This window comes from Miscanthus floridulus, chromosome 5 (assembly GCF_019320115.1).
Source record: "Miscanthus floridulus cultivar M001 chromosome 5, ASM1932011v1, whole genome shotgun sequence".
NCBI lineage: Eukaryota > Viridiplantae > Streptophyta > Magnoliopsida > Poales > Poaceae > Miscanthus > Miscanthus floridulus.
The window spans coordinates 44,615,194-44,632,173 of record NC_089584.1 but is presented as its reverse complement, the minus strand read 5'-3'; the positions used below and the strand labels follow the sequence as shown (position 1 = coordinate 44,632,173).

Sequence of the window (16,980 nt, the reverse complement as noted above, 5' to 3'; positions counted from 1 at the left end):
CAGGTAGACAGGATGCCGCTCCCCTTAAGATTTCTTCAGACTTGGTGCCAGCTTGGACGCTTTTGGCACCTCTGCAACAGTGAGCATCAGCGCCGGCTCAACATTCTCTACTCTGGCATGATGAGCCTCTACTCCTTTCTTCTCCTTTGGGCATCTATTCGCATAGTGCCCATACTCCTTGCAATTGAAGCACTGAATGTGCTCCTTCCCTTTCTTCGCAGCACCATCACGACCTTGCGCATCTCCGCGCCCGCCATGGCCACGGCCTCTTCCCCGGCCCCGACCACGACCACGGCCGCCCGCATCTGGTGATCTCCCTCTCCCCGAGGCTTCTCCCCCAGACTTCTTTTGCCGCGACTCCCACTCAGCGTGAGTGAGCAGCAGTTGCCCGCTGCTATCTGTCTTGGCGCCGGCTCCTCCAGCACCCCGCTGGATCCGCTCCTCAAACGCCTTCAGTCTGCCGATCGCCTCCTCGAACGGCAATGTCTTGAGGTCATAGAACTGTTCGATGCCCGCCACCACACTGATGAAATGATCGGGCACCGTGTCGAACAGTTTCTTGACCATGGCTGCGTCATCCAGTGACCCCCCAGATTGCCATACTTAACTGACATAGCTGTTAGCTTCCCAGCGTACTGGTCCAGGGGCTCGTCCTCCTTCATCTTCATAGCATCGAACTCCGCCTTCAACGTTTGCAGGCGCGCATCTCTCACCCGATCGGCGCCCACAAACCTCGTCTTCAGACACTCCCAGATCTCCTTCCCCGTCTTCTTCATCGCCACTTGCATCAGCAGGTCGTCCGGCAGGCACTGCAAGAGGTGCGCCCGCGCCTTCTTGTCCTTTGCCGACCTCGCCGCCGTCAGCGACGCCGTCAGCGTCGCACCGGATGTCTCCTCCCCTGGCTCAACGACCTCCCAAACCCCCTGACCCTCCATGATGGCTTGTACTCGGATGCTCCAACTGACGTAGTTGGTCGCCATGAGCGGCGGGTACACCACCCGCCCCCCATCGCCTGCGCCGCCGGTACCCCCGCCGCCGCTCCGAGATGACTCGTTCATCGTGGATATGGTGGTAGAAGGCAACGCGATTGATGGCTCTGATACCAATTGATAGCACCAAGATCACAATCACGCGTCCAATTGAGTGGCTAACCTAAGACAATCACGAGATCCAGAGAATCACGATCGAGATCAAGAACACAGAGTTCGTGAACTGACAACCGGCAGCTGTCTACAGGGAGACAGTGCCCCTTTTCACTATTGATAGTTCGAATTACAAAGCACGATTACACTGTGCGGAACAGCAACTAACAAGTGCTATGACCCAGCTATTTATACCAAAGCTAAAACACAGCACACACACTAATGAAAACTGCTAAACACACGGATACAAGTTGCTCACAACACAACTGCTGCAGAACCGCAACATCGTGGGCGCGCTCTCCGCGCACCGCTCGTTGCTGGATTTTCAAACTTGGCTTCTCCCGCCTCCTGCTGACTTGGCTTCGCCAGCTAAGCCAACTGACACGTGCACAAGCTTGATTAACCCAACAGTTAGCAATGCCGTAGCTAGGGGAAGAACTAGAGGAGTGGAGAACAACAAAGAACGAGAGAAGCTGAAATCGGCGTTCGGAGGACAGCTTAGTTTAGGAAAAACAGAATTTTGTTTTTTAGGGAAAAAACAGAGTTCCATCCCAAATTATAAATCATAGCATCTCAAGTTTAACTAAATTTATATAATAAAATAATAATAACATTTATGATACTAAATATTCTTCATTAATTATATTTTTATATAGTATTGCCTATTTGATGTTTCTATAATTTTGGTCAAACTTGACATGCTTTAACTCTCTAAGAAAGTTGAAATGATTTATAATTTGGAACGAAGGGAGTACATTAATAATGTACTTTTAAGCATTACAGACTACGGAGGCTCCGCCTCGTGTTTGCGCGTGCAAGCGCTCAGTAGGGACTCCATTCCCTGCCGGTGTAACAAGTACTGGGCTTCCTAGGCCACCTGGGCTGGTCTTCCAAAGCAGCAGTCTCGCTGTTGTCGGTCCATCAACAGTAGCAATGATTTCTGAGGCATCTAGCAACTAGCACTGCATACAAACATGCGACGTTGCGCGGTATGGGAGGATCACTGGCAGATTAACGATTAGGCGCAAGCTCTGGCTGGTAGCAGCGTCACATGATCACATCGTCCGGTAGCAGCATCACCTCGGACCTGGAGGGACACGGCCATCTTATATATTCCTAGTTCAGCAAGCACTGTAAACAAGCGGTGATAATGGACTGGGAGAACATGTTGTACCTTTGGTTCCGGTGACCTTTCAAATATATAGACTGTAAGCGACTTGTGTTATAATACAATACAATTTTACATCTAATAAGCACAACATGATCTTTTTATTGTCCGTGTAGCACATGTTCTTGCTCAAGCATTTTTTGCTTTTATAGAAAAAAAAAGGGTCCCCCTCCACCCCACCCAAACGCCATTGTCTTAATCAGCAGCACAAAATATTCAGAAACCATGATGAAAGAGAGTAATATAATACTGATAATGCATTAACATCCTCCATCATGTTACACTTGACTTAACATTACTTGATACTTTTATATAGGCAATAGCATCCACTCACCGCTTTCCAATTCCAGACATGGACTACCAAGGGAACAGTCTCAGAGATTTCCTTCAATTTAATGGACATGTGGTTCTTCAAAGAGTGAACAATAACTACAATCTGAGATCTTTCACGGAAAAGGAGATAGAGCTCATTACCAATGGGTATAGCACTTTGCTAGGGAAAGGGGCCTTCGGTGCGGTTTACAAAGGCGTATTGGATGATAAGCATCTGGTGGCAGTAAAGAAATACAAAGACGGAACAAGGAAAGAAGCTTTTGCCAAGGAGGTTATAGTGCATTCTCAAATAAACCACAAGAATGTGGTTAGACTTTTGGGTTGCTGCACTGAAGAAAATGCTCTAACAATTGTTATGGAACTTATCTCTAACGGAAATCTTGCCAGCATCCTTCACTGCAGTACTGCTAATTTTCATGCTTCCTTCCCTTTGGACAAACGTTTGAACATTGCCATTGAATTGGCTGAAGTAGTGTCATACATGCATTCAATGTATAGCCCTGTTCTTCATGGGGACATCAAACCTGACAATATACTACTCGATGAAAACCTTTCACCCAAGATATCAGATTTTGGAATAGCAAGATTGATTTCTTCTGATGGGGCCCAGCAAACCAAAAATATCATTGGTTCTATAGGTTAACTGGATCCTCTGTACACTCAGACTGGGATTCTTACATCGAAGAGTGACATATATAGCTTTGGGGTTGTTTTGGTGGAAATGATCATCAGAAAGAAAGTGGCAGACGACGGCAATCTATACCTTATTCAAAATTTCTGCGAGTCCCTTAAAAGAGAAAAAGATAAGACAAATGTTTGATGAGGAAATTGTGAATGGAAAAAAGAACATGAAGGTGCTTGATAATATTGCAAAGCTAGCAGTCGAATGCTTGAGATTGGAAGACAAACAGCGCCCAGAAATGGTTGAAGTGGCAGATAGACTAAGGTGGTGTAGAAAATATCTGCAGCTCCATAGGAGGGGAGCAAGGGCTGGGCCTTCAGTACCCTTTTGGTCTCCAGGTAATGAAAGATAGGTAATTTGTAGCATGTGTTAACAAAAAAAAATGGAGGAAATTGTATATACCTTTTGGTACTTACTACTCCCTCCAACTAAATATAATGTTTTAGACAGGCACACAGTCTATAAATTATAATTTTGACAGAGTATTTCTATTATAATAATGTTTATAAAACCAAAACAGATTATAATAACATAAAATAGTTTCTGAGGAAAAAATTATTTATATTTTATCAGTAATAAGTTTCAAAAAGTTCCTCACATGTACATTTGTGACTGGTGGCAGTAGTGTATTAGATGCTTTATCAGTAGTCACAATTTTCATTGAGCAGCTGAGTTGGTTAAGTGGCTCCAGTAGCATTTCTTAGGTCCTGGTTTGACTCACTGTGGGTCTAAGGTCCGGTAGTGGCTGAGTATTTTTTTATAACAATTTTCATTGATGCAGGTGGCAACTACTTACCTATCCAGCCACCTTCCCAAATCCCTATCGACCCCACCATGAAAAAATAGCCTACACAAGTGCATGCCATTTCCCTAGATGAACTAAAGAAAATAACCAAGGACTTCAGTAGCGATACTTTAATAGGAAAGGGCTCACATGCTCGAGTTTTCCTTGGAGAGCTGAATGAAAACCGGAAATCTGCGGTGAAGATGCTCTATTGTCCCAATTTTGCAGTTAAGGAGTTGGGTAAAGAATTCCTTTCGCAGGTCATGTCTGCCTACCCTGCCTGTTCAAACACCCTCCATATGGCACTTCTAGTTCAGATTTGCAGAAAGGGATTGTGTTCCAATTTCATCTCTTGTTGCAGGTACAGTCCATCTCGAGATTGGAGCACAACAATGTTGTTCAACTTCTTAGCTACTGTATCAAGGGGAACATCCGTGCTCTTGTTTATGAGTACTCATCGAGGGGCTCCTTGCATGATAATCTTCATGGTGATGAAAATGAAACCTTTAGTTTGAGATAGTCTTGTTTTTGTTTCTTGGTATCATTCTGGTATGCTTGATGAAAGCAACTGTCCCATTTCAAAAAAATAAATAAAGAAAGAAACTGTCTGTTGATTTTTTTTATTTGTCCAACTGTCATTAGGTATGTGGTGATGCTATATCAATTAGGTTAGTTGAACCATGCAGTTATGTCGTGATAAAATTATATTTAATACTCCATGAGAGATGCTATGTGCTATTCATGCTTTATTTAACTGATGTTGTTCTAAAGTTTAGGGTTCCTTATCTCAGCAAATGTTTTTTACACGAGACCCTTCATTTCTTAGAGGAATCATATTTTACTCTTGCCTTCAATAATAATTATTAGGAGGCCTTCTTTAGACTCGAGGGCTAGCAAATTAATGTCGTCGTATTTGCCAGCAGCTGCAAGAAATTTTTTTTCCATTCGTAAAAAAATATATGAAGATTTGCAAGTGAAGTTCAAATTTTTCCTGTTCCTTATCACAGGCAAAAAGGGTGTTGTCGGAGCCCAACCAGAGCGAGCTCTTTCATGGGCACAGCGAGTAAATATTGCCTTAAGTTCTGCGGAAGCGCTTGAGTTCATCCATGAGAAGGCAGAGCCTTGCATCACTCCTAGAGTCATCAAGTCAAGCGACATACTTCTCTTCGACAACGAAGTCGCAAAGATAATTGGAGATGGTGGTGTATTTGAATCAGACCCTGATGCCACGATTGACCCTCGTATAGAATACCGTTATCACGCTTCCACTGCCCTTTCCTGTTATTGTGCACCTGAGTATGCGACCAAAATACCATATATTTCAGTGCTTTCGGATCCTTCCACCAGGCTTGGGAGCCATATTCTCTCCTGCTAACAGTGTTCTTCTTGGCTCTACAGGTACATAGTGACTGGAGAGTTTAGCAACAAGAGCGATATATTTAGCTTTGGGATTGTTCTGTTGGAGCTTTTAACTGGTCGCAAGGCATTTGATCGTACAAGACCACGTGATCATCACCTCATGTCATGGGTATGTAGATTTGCTCTCATGCATACTTGACCATATATGTGGCAATAATTGTTCACTGAATCAAATTAAAAAAAATTGTTCACTGAATCTGAATTGATATGTGCTTTGTAGGCTACACGAAGATTTAGAAAAGGAAAGGGTGCACCAGTGCGTGGATCCAAAACTTGGAGGCGAATACCCTCGTAAGGATGCCGCCAAGGTAATACTCGCTCCGTTTCAAATTATAAGTCGCACTGACTTTATTAGTTCATCCATTTTGCTATGTATCTAGACATATTATTATGTATAGATGCATATCAAAATGAATGTATAAAAAAAGTCAAAACGACCTATAATTTGGAAAAGAGGGAGTATAATTGATCCTGAATTCTACCTTATTCTACAAACCAATTTTAGGTTGATGCAATGGTTAACTTCACCTTGAGCCTTATAGTTCTCCCTTCCTTAATAATGGACAGAGGTTTACATTTTTTGCTCCTCTTCTTTTACTGATACTTTCAGTTAAAATCTTATTTCTTCTACATTTATTTAAGATTAAAACATATCAAGTAAAATCACATTTGGAGTTACAAAGAGAGTTTGTGTCACAATTTAGCCTAGTTGGGCAAGGATTCTAGCTCCAGTTTCTCTCCTGAATCAGCTCCCTCACTCTCCCACATGCACTCTTTGAGGAACCGATTATTTAAAGAAACCATATTTAAATGATTTCACTGTGTAGTATAAAAAACTGCTTTTAGCTTCTCTCTAAGGTCTGTTTGGAACCGATTAAAATTGGATTCTCGGCTGCCTCACCGAATCGAAAAAAATCCTGCCAAATGTCTCGCGGTATCAATAACTCTTTTCGTCGCGCAAGACTCATCTACTACCAGAATGAATGGAAAATCTGATTTCTCGTACTGCGGCTCTCCCACCATGGCTCGACTACCACACTACATGGTCACAGAAAGCACGTCCAAATAGAGCCTAAATGAAACGGTCTAACAAAGCCAAAATGAAACGGTCTAAAGCTAGAAGCCAACAAAATCTCACCCAAACTCCTCGTAGCCACCACACCTCCATGTCTCTCTACATAGGATAAACAAGAGAGAATGATGAAGATGCCAGCTTACAGTATATGAGCTTAGTTTTCATATAAATAAATTTGTACACAATGTTCTCACTTTTATTAGGAGAATAGCTGTTAACACTTAGATTGGGCTCAGACCGGTTTTAGAATCAGCACTTTCCAATTTTGCCCCAATCCAAGAAAAACTATATGAAGCAATATGAAATTTTACCACATTGATTTTCTATTGAGATAAAATCACCCCTACTTGGAGTATACAGTCGATTGATATATCCAACTACACAATTGATCTTTTATCGATCTACCCACTTTTTAACCCTTATTATTATCTCTCCCAACCTCCTTGCTATAAGAACGAGCGTTCAGTCAGCCTTATCAACCTAATGGTCGGCCTCGCCGTTGGGACCTCCCTCCGCTGCATGCTAGGTTGTGTGCAACCTTGAACCGATCTAGTGTCTACCGGTTTGTGGCCTGAATTAACGTCAACAATAACAATATGAATCAATTCCCTCAGTGCCATTGGAAATTTTACCTCTTCTCTCACTGGAATCAAAATATTCGAATTTCCGTCACTACAATCGGAATAATTCATACTTCCCTCATTGCCATTTCTGTCAAAATCTGTTAATTTTGCTGTTAAGTTGATCTAGAAATGACCATTTTGCCCCTCCCAAGCAAATGATGTGAAAATCAGGGAAAAATCATATCTTTTTCATACGATCTCGGATGAAGATGATTTTCATATGAAAATTGTATCTTTCGACGAGATCTACAACTTTTTAGTTTTGAGTGTTTTCATTTGAGATCGTTAAGATGCTCAAAAAAATTAAACAACGTTTCAACAGTATATCAATAGTGTACAAGCGTTTGTCGTCTTGAAAAATCATATCTTTCTTATATGGTGTGAAATAGAGATACTTTATATATGAAAGTTATAGCTCTTGATGGGATCTACAGATTTATAGCTTTGAGTTTTTTCATTTAAGATCATTAAAAAAATGAATATAAAGTTTCATCAGTATATTAATCATGTACAAGCACATGTGACCTTGGGAAAATCATATCTCACTTAGACGTGACCAAACGAGTTAGATTAAAAAATGGTCATTTCCTAATTGCGTACAAGCACTTGTCACCCAAATTTTTTTTCTATTTTTTCACATCTTTTGCTTGGGAGGGGCAAAATGGTGATTTCCAGATCAACTTAACAGCAAACTTAACGGATTTTTACGAAAATGGCAATGATGGAAGTGTAAATTATTCCGATAGCAACGAGAAAAGTTCGAAAATTTTGATGGCAATGAAAATTTCCAATGGCACTAGGGAATTGGCTCTAACAATATAGCATGCCCTGCGGAAAGTGTGTACTCTAGAGTAAATTATTATGTGTTTCACCATTCAATAGGATATTCTCTAGTTTCAAAATAATTTCACACAAGGAAGAAACCATTTTCACAAAAATCACGGGAAATCATTTTGCGTTAAGGCTCCCCAAACGTTGGTGTCTTTCCACTCCTTTATGCCGATGCTCCGTAATTTGTAGGTAAGACTTCCACTCCTTTTTTGTGGCTTTTATGCCGATGCTCCGCGCCAATTTGCTTCGATGTTTCAAGATGACACCGAAATGTTTGTTGTCTAAAATACGGAGTGGACACCGACAGAGAGACAATTCACGTGCAGCCGTGCATAAGTTTGGTTCTCCCACGCGTGATCCCCCGATCAAGCGGCAGTAGCGCCGCCACACGGTCGCCGAATCATTTGGCGGCAGCCGCAGCGCAGGCCCGCAACTTGCGCCAGCTCGTGGTATCTTGCAAGCAATGATCTCCCGCACCAAACTCCGCATATTCGTGCACTCCTCCGCGCGATCCCTCAAAATACCATCAGTCCATGTCATCGATGCCCGACAGTAATCGTGCACTTAATTGAACTTGTCTTTTGCTTCTCAACTTGCCTCGTCCTTGCTCAGGAAGCTGAAAAAGTCACTTTCGGGCTGGTAATAATACTATAAACTCACTAAACAAAGACGAATGGCATTCGAAATTCCTATAATTATAATAATAGCCCTGACAGGCGTGGACCCATTATGTCGTTTTACCTTGGGACTAAACCAACTCGTTCCACGACTGGCCGCCGTTGTTAGACTCGATTTGAAACCGCGCCGTTTAGAAAAGTATCAGGACGATTTTTGTAAAACAAAAAACAAGTTTCTCAACTTCGTCCGCCGTTTTCTCGAGCGAACATCTTTTCAAGCGTCAGCTATAGCACTGCAAAAATTACATTCTAGTTTAACATAGTTTGATTTAAGTTAAATTTAAAATTTAGAATTGCATTCCTTTTGAAGAGGTAATGCAGAAAAAGCTGCCACTCGAAAAATCATGCTCCTCCATAACATCTTATGTAACCAATGTTCCAAATAACGCGATGTAATCGTACTATAGCGATTTCAACGTGTTGCCGCTAGGATTTTGCACATCTACCCGCTATCATAGCTAAGGCCGCTATAACATTGTTACCAGTGCTAAATTAAATAACTTAACTTAGCATTTAGCCACAATAGGACGCTTGGAGTTCCACTCTCAAACTTGTACATATTTTTTTATAAACTATAATCAAATTGGTGCCCGATGAAATTGTCATTTTATCAGCCCCATTTGGATCATTGAAATTGAATTCATTCTAATAATTATAATTTAGGCATAGATTGATTAAGCTAATATAGTTGTATATGAAATATATTTGTATATTATTATTAGCCATACGAGGAACATATTTTATATGTTGCATTTCTATTGTAGGGAAGTGAGTTGAAGAGTATGATATAAGTTGGAGAGTTGTCGGTGTTTCGAGTTGCCACCAACAAGTTAATTTCTAATATTGCGCGTCTGGCTCGGATGGTGTGCTAAGAGGACACGAGGTTTATACTGGTTCGGACAGAATGTCCCTACGTCCAGTTCGTTACTGCCGCTCGTGTTACTAGTACTGAAAGTTCGTAGTAGGGGTTACAAACGGACGAGAGAGGGACATGTCCTAAGTCTCTGATGGAAAGGATGAACGGGTGCTGAGAGCTCGGTCGCTGCTCGGTTGTATGTTCGGGGTTCGACGAGTAGGTTGGATTCGAGTCTCCTGTGGTGTGTTGCGATGAGTTCCGATGCCCCCTAATGGGACGTCCTGCTTTACCCTAATGTGTTGCGCGGACCCAAGGGTTGGCGAGGCAGAGAGTGGACCCGAGGGCCAGGCGAGGCAGAGCGTGGACCCAAGGGTCAGGCGAGGCAGAGCACGGACCCAAGGGTCGGGCGAGGCGAAGCCCTACCCTCAGAGGCCGAGCAAGGCAAAGCCAGCCCTTGGAGGTCGGGTGACGCAGAGCCCACGGCCTCAGGGTCGGGCGAGGCGGAGTCCTCCCCTAGAGGCCGGGCGAGGCGGAGCGAACCCCCAAGGATCGGGCGAGGCGGAGTGCAGACCCAAGGGCCGGGCGAAGTGGAGCCCGTGGCCTCGGGGTCGGACGAGACGAAGTCCTCCCCTAGAGGTCGGACGAGGTGGAGCGCATGCCCAAGGGTCGGGCGAAGCGGCGCTTGCGCTCCTGACTGCTCGGATGAGTCAATTTCGATGGTCATTAGCCCCTTCTCTTTGGGTACCCTAGTATTGGTCCCCGATAGTAGCCTCTAAGCCTGCGGAGGAGTAGAGTATTCCTTTGGAGGCTTTTTCGAACGGGAGGACTCTGAGGGCCTTGGCCTTCTTTTGTCGCCCATGGCATGACCTAGGGATGGTGATCCCCTTTCGTCGAGATCAGACCCCTCAGGGGTACAGCCATGAGATTTGGTGGGTCGAAAAAGGTCCTTCCCTGATTTTGACTCCTTCGGGGGTCTATCGTTCTACGACCGTGCGTTCGGTTTCCTTGCAAGTCCAACTTTCCTCAAGCCTCCGCGCGTAGCCGGGGTCCGGTTGAGGGTCGACTCGTCTTTGTGATCATCACCCCATCCACGGTTTCCGCAACCAGAGGGCTGAGCCATGCCATGATTTTCCTCTATGGACGAGCTACGACGCTCGGTGAGTTGTTAGCTGGCTAGTCCGAGAGGGGCCCCGGCATCCCGTTTGTGGGGATCCAGCTTGGGTCAAATGGTGACCGACTCTAAATTCTTAGCGGTCAATCCATATAGTTCTCAGGTCCGTTTGACCAGTCCCGAGAGCTCTGTGCCGCTCTGAAAGCTCTAGTTTGGTTTTGGTGAATTGATGAAACCCTAGGTACTAACCTAGTTTATCAAAGTGATTATGAGATATGTAGCACTACTCCAAGTGGTGAAGAAAATGAAGATCATGACATAATGATGGTAATTCCATGGTGATGATCAAGTGCTTGGACTTGGAAAAGAAGAAAGAAAAATAAAAGGCTCAAGGCAAAGGTATAAATGGTAGGACCGTAGGAGCCTTTTCGTTTCGGTGATCAAGACACTTAGCGAGTGTGATCATATTTAGGTTCGATAGTCGTACTATTAAGAGGGGTGAAACTCGTATCAAAATATGGTTATCAAAGTGCCACTAGATGCTCTAACTCATTGTATTTGCATTTAGGATCTAGTGGCGTGCTAACACCCTTGAAAATATTTGTGAAAATATGCTAACACATGTGCACAAGGTGATACACTTGGTGGTTGGCACATTTGAGCAAGGGTGAAGAAGATAGAGTTGAAAAGGAGTTAGTCACGTTGGTCACAGAGCGACCGGACGCTTCCAGTATGGATACCGGACGCATCTGGTCAAAGTGATGTGGCTCGGTACTGAATTGCATAGAGCGACCGGACGCGTTCGGTCGCTAGTGTGAATCAGCGAGCCTTGGGTTTTCAGCGTTAAAATTGATCGGACTCTGGGAGCGTCCGGTCGGCCTAGAGCGACTCTGGGAGCTCTCTGGACTCGACCGGACGCTGAGTCTCCTACGTCCGGTCCAGTGTGACTGGACGTGTCCGATCGGCCTTGAGCGACTCTGGGAGCTCTCTAGACTCGACCGGACGCTGCCCGTCCTGCGTCTGGTCGTCCACACTGAACGCATCTAGTCACAGGTGAGTGTGTGGTACTCATGGTAGCAACGGCTACTTCATTTTGAATTGGACACGTGGCGGTCAGGTAGCGACCAGACGCGTCTGGTATACACGACCGGTGTGTCCGGTGCACACAACCTGCGTGTTCGGTCGACGCGCAGTCAGCCCAATAATTGAGCCAACGACTCTATTATTTGGGGGTGTCTATAAATACTGTTTGGCCGGCTCTAGCTCACTTTCATGGCCATTTGCATTGACATAGCAACCTTGTGAGCTTAGTCAAAGCCCTCCCACTCATCTCCATCATAGATTCATCATCTTTGTGAGATTGGGAGTGAATCCAAGTGCATTGCTTGAGTGTTTGCATCTAGAGGCACTTGGTGTTCGTGTTTCGCTGTGGGATTCGCTTGTTACTCTTGGTGGTTGCCGCCACCTAGATGGCTTGGAGTAGCGAGGATCATCGAACGGAGGTTGGTGATTATCTTCGGCTTCGATCGTGGTGATTGTGAGGGGTTCTTGACCTTTCCCCGGTGGAGAGCCAAAAGGTACTCTAGTAAATTGCTCATGGCTTGTGTGATACTCATCTTGTGTTGGTTGTGCGGCACCCTATTGAGGGTTTGGCGTGTGATGCCAATTAGCGCGTGAACGTCCAAGTGAGTGAATCGCCACAATGAGGACTAGCTTGCCGGCAAGCAAGTGAACCTCGGTAAAAAATCATTGTGTCATCATTTGATTCTGAGGTGATTGGTCTTCATTGGTATTCATTCTTGTGATTGATTGGTTCACTCCTAGACTCGGTGGTATAACCATCTTGCTCACTCTCTTTACATTACCGCAAACTAGTTATCAAGCTCTTTAGTGTAGCTAGTTGTGAGAGCTTGTTAGTTTGGTTAGTGTGGCTCTTTAGTTAGCCTTTGAGAGCTCACTAACTTAGTGTAGTGACATAGCCATTGTGTGGTTAGAAACTATAGAAACTAGAATTGTGGTAGGTGGCTTGCTTTGTTAGTAGGCTAGCGCAACACTTGCTTCGCTTCACAATTGTCTAACCGGTTTGTTAAGTGTTTTTGTAGAAATTTTTAATAGGCTATTCACCCCCCTCTAGCCATTAGGACCTTTCACACTATGACATCACTTTCCAGCGCATGGTGGGCCTTGTCCATCGTGGTCTTCTCCACGCGTGGATCTCGGGCGAGGAGTGGCTGCTGCCCGGCGAGGAGGATATGCCATCGACCCCCACCCACAGATTTCTCCGGGGGTTGCTGCACTACTACAAGATCGAGCTACAACATCTCAACCCCAACAGGATCCAACACATGGCGGCGTTCATCGCCCTATGCGAGGGATTCCTAGGGATTAGCCCCCACTTTGATCTGTGGAGGCACTTCTTCGTCGTCACTCTCCAGAAGAAGAGGGAGAAGAGTGGTCGGTAGGAGCTGCACATGCTGATAGGGTGCGCTGGCATCCAACTCCAGAACAACTAGGTTGGCGAGTACCCATCGATGTGGCTATCAACATCCAACAATAGGTGGCACTCGCAGTGGTTCTATCTCAAGAATGACGCTGCCGTCCCTCTATCGGAGTTCATCGGGCGCTTGATCGAAGAGGCCTCGGAGTCGTGGAGTAAGTGGGGCATCCTAGAGAAGGACAAGAAGAAGATCTAGGACCACATCACCGCCATCCACATCCTTAAGGAGAATGGCTTGAAGGGGTCAGGCGTCATCGGGGCTTACCACACAAGGAGGGTGGCGTCGTTGATGATGCCCGCACTCCCGCTGTACGTGATGGCGCTCAAGGCATCATTCAACGGAATGGCGCTCGCCGATGGGATGCTTTCCAACTCCAAGATTGTGCAACACATCAAGGAGGCGATGGAGCCTTCATGGGATGACATAGGCATCCCCCTTGATTTTGTTTACCTAGTGCCGGGGAATCCTCCGATGCGGTCGGAACCAGGCCATGTCGTCTTCGTAAGTGTCGGGTTCATAAACCTGGGGTCCCTCATGAACCTATTTCCTAGCAAAAAGCTTGACCCAGCTAACAATGTTGCGAACGACACGCAACTCCTGGGCTGGCCCAAAAAACCTAACGACAGGCCAGAAGAACGATCCAGTCTCCGACCAGAAGGCCTGGCCAAAGAACAATGCTCGCTTTTAACTCCGGCCCGCATCTCCGACCGGAAGGCCTGGCCAAAGAGGAACGACGCTCACTTCCGACTCTAGTCCGCCTCTCCAACCGGAAGGCCTGGCCGAGGAGGAACAATGCTTGTTTCCATCGCCAAGGCCTGGTCAAGAAGGGGCGACGCTCGCTTCCGACTCTGGACCGCTTCTCCGACCGGAAGGCCTGGCCGAGGAGGACCAATGCTTGCCTCCGACTCCGGCCCGCCTCTCTGACTAGAAGGCCTAGCCGGCTCACCTCCGACTCCAGCGCTCGCTTCTGACTCCAGCCCGCCTCTTCGACCGAAAGGCCTGGCCAAGGAGGAATGTCGCTCATTTCCATCGCCTCTGACTCTGGCCCGCCTCTCCGACTAGAAGGCCTGGCCGAGAAGGAACGACGCTCGCCTCTGACTTTGACTCGCTTCTCTGACCGGAAGTACATCGAACCTCTGCTAACAGCTCTTCTCCGACTGGGAAGTCGGAGCCGATTGGGGAACGACCGATCGGGGACGCCCATTCGGTAAAGACCCAAGAAACGAACAGAGCAAGTAAGGCAGGGCGCTCTAGTCAAACCACAAATATCAAGGGCCATACCCTGCACACCTGTAGGACAGTACTGGCAGGCCATGTCAGAAGGATGTACCACAACCTTCTAGACATGTCAGAACATGAACAATGTTGTGGGCGCCGACATTTATCCTACAATATGGTAGGCGCCGACATCTGCCATACTAGAAGAAGATGATGGAACCTGCCACATGCATCTGAACATCAACAATGTTATGGGCGCCGACAAACCGCCTTGTACCCAACGGCATGGGCAACAAGACTAGATAGCACACACACACTTTCTCTCACACTCCCGCTTGTAAATGTAACACCCCTGGTGTTACGAGCTTGTTTAACACCGCGATTTAGGCCTAAGAAAAATTTCCAAAGTGAGTTTTCTCAGCTTTTGGATTTAAAACATACTTGAGGCGATAAGCGAGTCCTGTGTGACTCAGTTTAATGGACTCACATAAACGCCCAGGTGAAATTATTCAGCGCGTAGAGATATTTAGGAATGTCTGACAATAATTTTGGCAAATAAATAGCGAACGGTTTGTTCTATTAGATTAAGCATGAAAAGCAACTTTTATAAATAAAATAAAATCCATTAATAAATAGAACGATATATATATAGCTTTTGAATCTAATTTAAATTTGAACTTGTTGAAAATCTCCTTGTGCCTAAATGTTGCTAATTATCAAAATTAGTAATCCGATAGAAATATCTGTAGGTATATATATATATATATATATATATATATATATATATATATATATATATATATATATATATATATATATATATATATATATATATATATATATACATACATACTCACGTGTTTATTTTGATAAGCACGCTTTATTGAAAAGTTTGGGTCTAGTGGTATGTTTATGTTTTTACGTATAGACTCATTTTAGTTCCTATGATAATTTGGTAACGTACCCATGGCGCAGCTGCCCGTCTGGTCACTTCATAAATTCATGTGAGTGGTGTGAAAGCACGTAGTAGACGAGAGGTAGCGCAACAGCTCTGCATGCATCATTTACTTTTCTGGCGCGGCATGCAGCGTACTCGCCTGACATTGCTATTGATCATTGTCTCGTTCTCGTCGTGGCTTTGCATTTCTCTGCATTGCAAAGCCTCCCATCCAATCGCATCTGAACTGGTCCACTGCGCTGGGCGTCTGAAATGGGTGTACGTGGTTCTACCCCTGCCCACACTGGGTCCTCTCACCTTCCTATCCTCGCGTGCTATTGGCCGTGTCATGCCGTCCCGTCCTGCTCCCCTCGTCGTGCTTGAAATTGATGGCGAGCCCGCACGCGTCTCCTTGTTTTTCCTATGACCTCTGTTTGCCTCTGTCTCTGAGTGTTTTTCCAGGCTGAGTCAAGTCATGCCAGACCTATCTCTCCCTTTTCCCCCCTTTTTCACTGCTGCTTCTTGCGCTGCTCGCGTGCGCCCCATTGTCATGCCGCCCCTCCCTTCCCCACTCTGGACCGTAGCATCACGTTGTTGTCCCGCAGCACGCCATGGCTGCGAGCCTCGAGTGCGAGCACTGCCGCCGACTAGGTGCCCTCGTGCGCGCACTGCTCACCCGCTGGCGCACCTCCACCGTAGGGTCGTTCGGGCGCAGCACCACTCCGCTCTCCTTCCGCTCACCGGAGCCACGCGTGGCTTCGCTCGACTCGCTCCCCCACACCCGCTGTGGCCGCTTCCATCGCTGCCACCGCCCACGTGGGCGCGCTAGGCCACCGAAGCCATGGAGCCGCCCTGCTGCGCTGCCTTCCCCTTCCCTGCCCTTGCCAGCTGCACTACCCCATAGCATCTACCAAGGGCTACGCCCCATAGTCGCCCATGCCAGCCCTGTCGAGAAGCCATGCCTTGCCAGCCGTTGTTCGTGCCCACCATCGTCAACCTCCCTACGAGCACGAGCCCTTCGGCCACACTAGGCCTGCTACTCCATGGCGCTGCCCCTCTGGAGCCACCGTTGCCCCACACGCCGTTCCGCCGTGTGCCCCGGGAGCGTCGTCTTTGGCCACCATCGTTGCGCCTTCTGCTCTTGTCGTAGCTCTGCCTTCATTGCCCAACGCCACTTTGCCTCCATCGACCATGTGCCAGCTAGGACCACTGCACAGCCCCCTAGTGTGCCATGGCCGCCTGTCACTGTCCCGCATGTCCTCCGGTAGGCCTTGCCGGGTTGCGCCGCTGCAACCCGGTGGTCGCTCGCGTTGGTGCGTGGCCAGGCTGCCTCAGGGCGCCCATGGCCATGCCGCTAGTGCCCACGGGAGCGGCTGGTGCCCTTGCTGCCCCTACACACCACCTCCATCACCGCTTTGCCTTCCTCGGCCCCACAGCGCCGTTGTCGCCGCCACCGGCCGGTGGCTCTGCTCAGTGCTCTGTTTTGAGAAGGAGAGAAGGTGAGAAATGAGAATGTAGCTTTTCCCAGGGTTCTTATTGCGAAGTATGTGACTCTCTTAAATAGTGTTTTCATACCATGGGTTAAATTGAAGAAAGATCAGGGGTCGTTTCGCAAATGTGTCGTCA

At 46.4% G+C, this 16,980-nt stretch overlaps 1 protein-coding gene and 1 pseudogene across 1 annotated transcript; both read left to right on the top strand.

Annotated features, from left to right (window-relative positions):
* Window positions 1-2,662: 2,662 nt before the first annotated feature.
* On the top strand, window positions 2,663-3,677 carry LOC136454583 (putative wall-associated receptor kinase-like 16; annotated as a pseudogene).
* Window positions 3,678-3,707: 30 nt separating this feature from the next.
* LOC136454581 (pto-interacting protein 1-like) lies at window positions 3,708-5,823 on the top strand. The gene is made up of 6 exons (XM_066454958.1): window positions 3,708-3,719; window positions 4,172-4,369; window positions 4,471-4,597; window positions 5,084-5,405; window positions 5,508-5,637; window positions 5,749-5,823. Exons 1-6 carry the CDS (start codon window positions 3,708-3,710, stop codon window positions 5,821-5,823), a joined length of 864 nt encoding a protein of 287 aa, XP_066311055.1.
* The last annotated feature ends 11,157 nt before the right edge of the window (window positions 5,824-16,980 follow it).

Excerpts from the sequence above, each read along its gene's own strand:
- LOC136454581 (XM_066454958.1), top strand. Across the intron at positions 4,598-5,083 it reads CTTGCATGATAATCTTCATG|TGAAGTTCAAATTTTTCCTG; the intron begins GTGATGAAAATG and ends AAGATTTGCAAG. Across the intron at positions 5,406-5,507 it reads TCCTGTTATTGTGCACCTGA|GTACATAGTGACTGGAGAGT; the intron begins GTATGCGACCAA and ends TTGGCTCTACAG.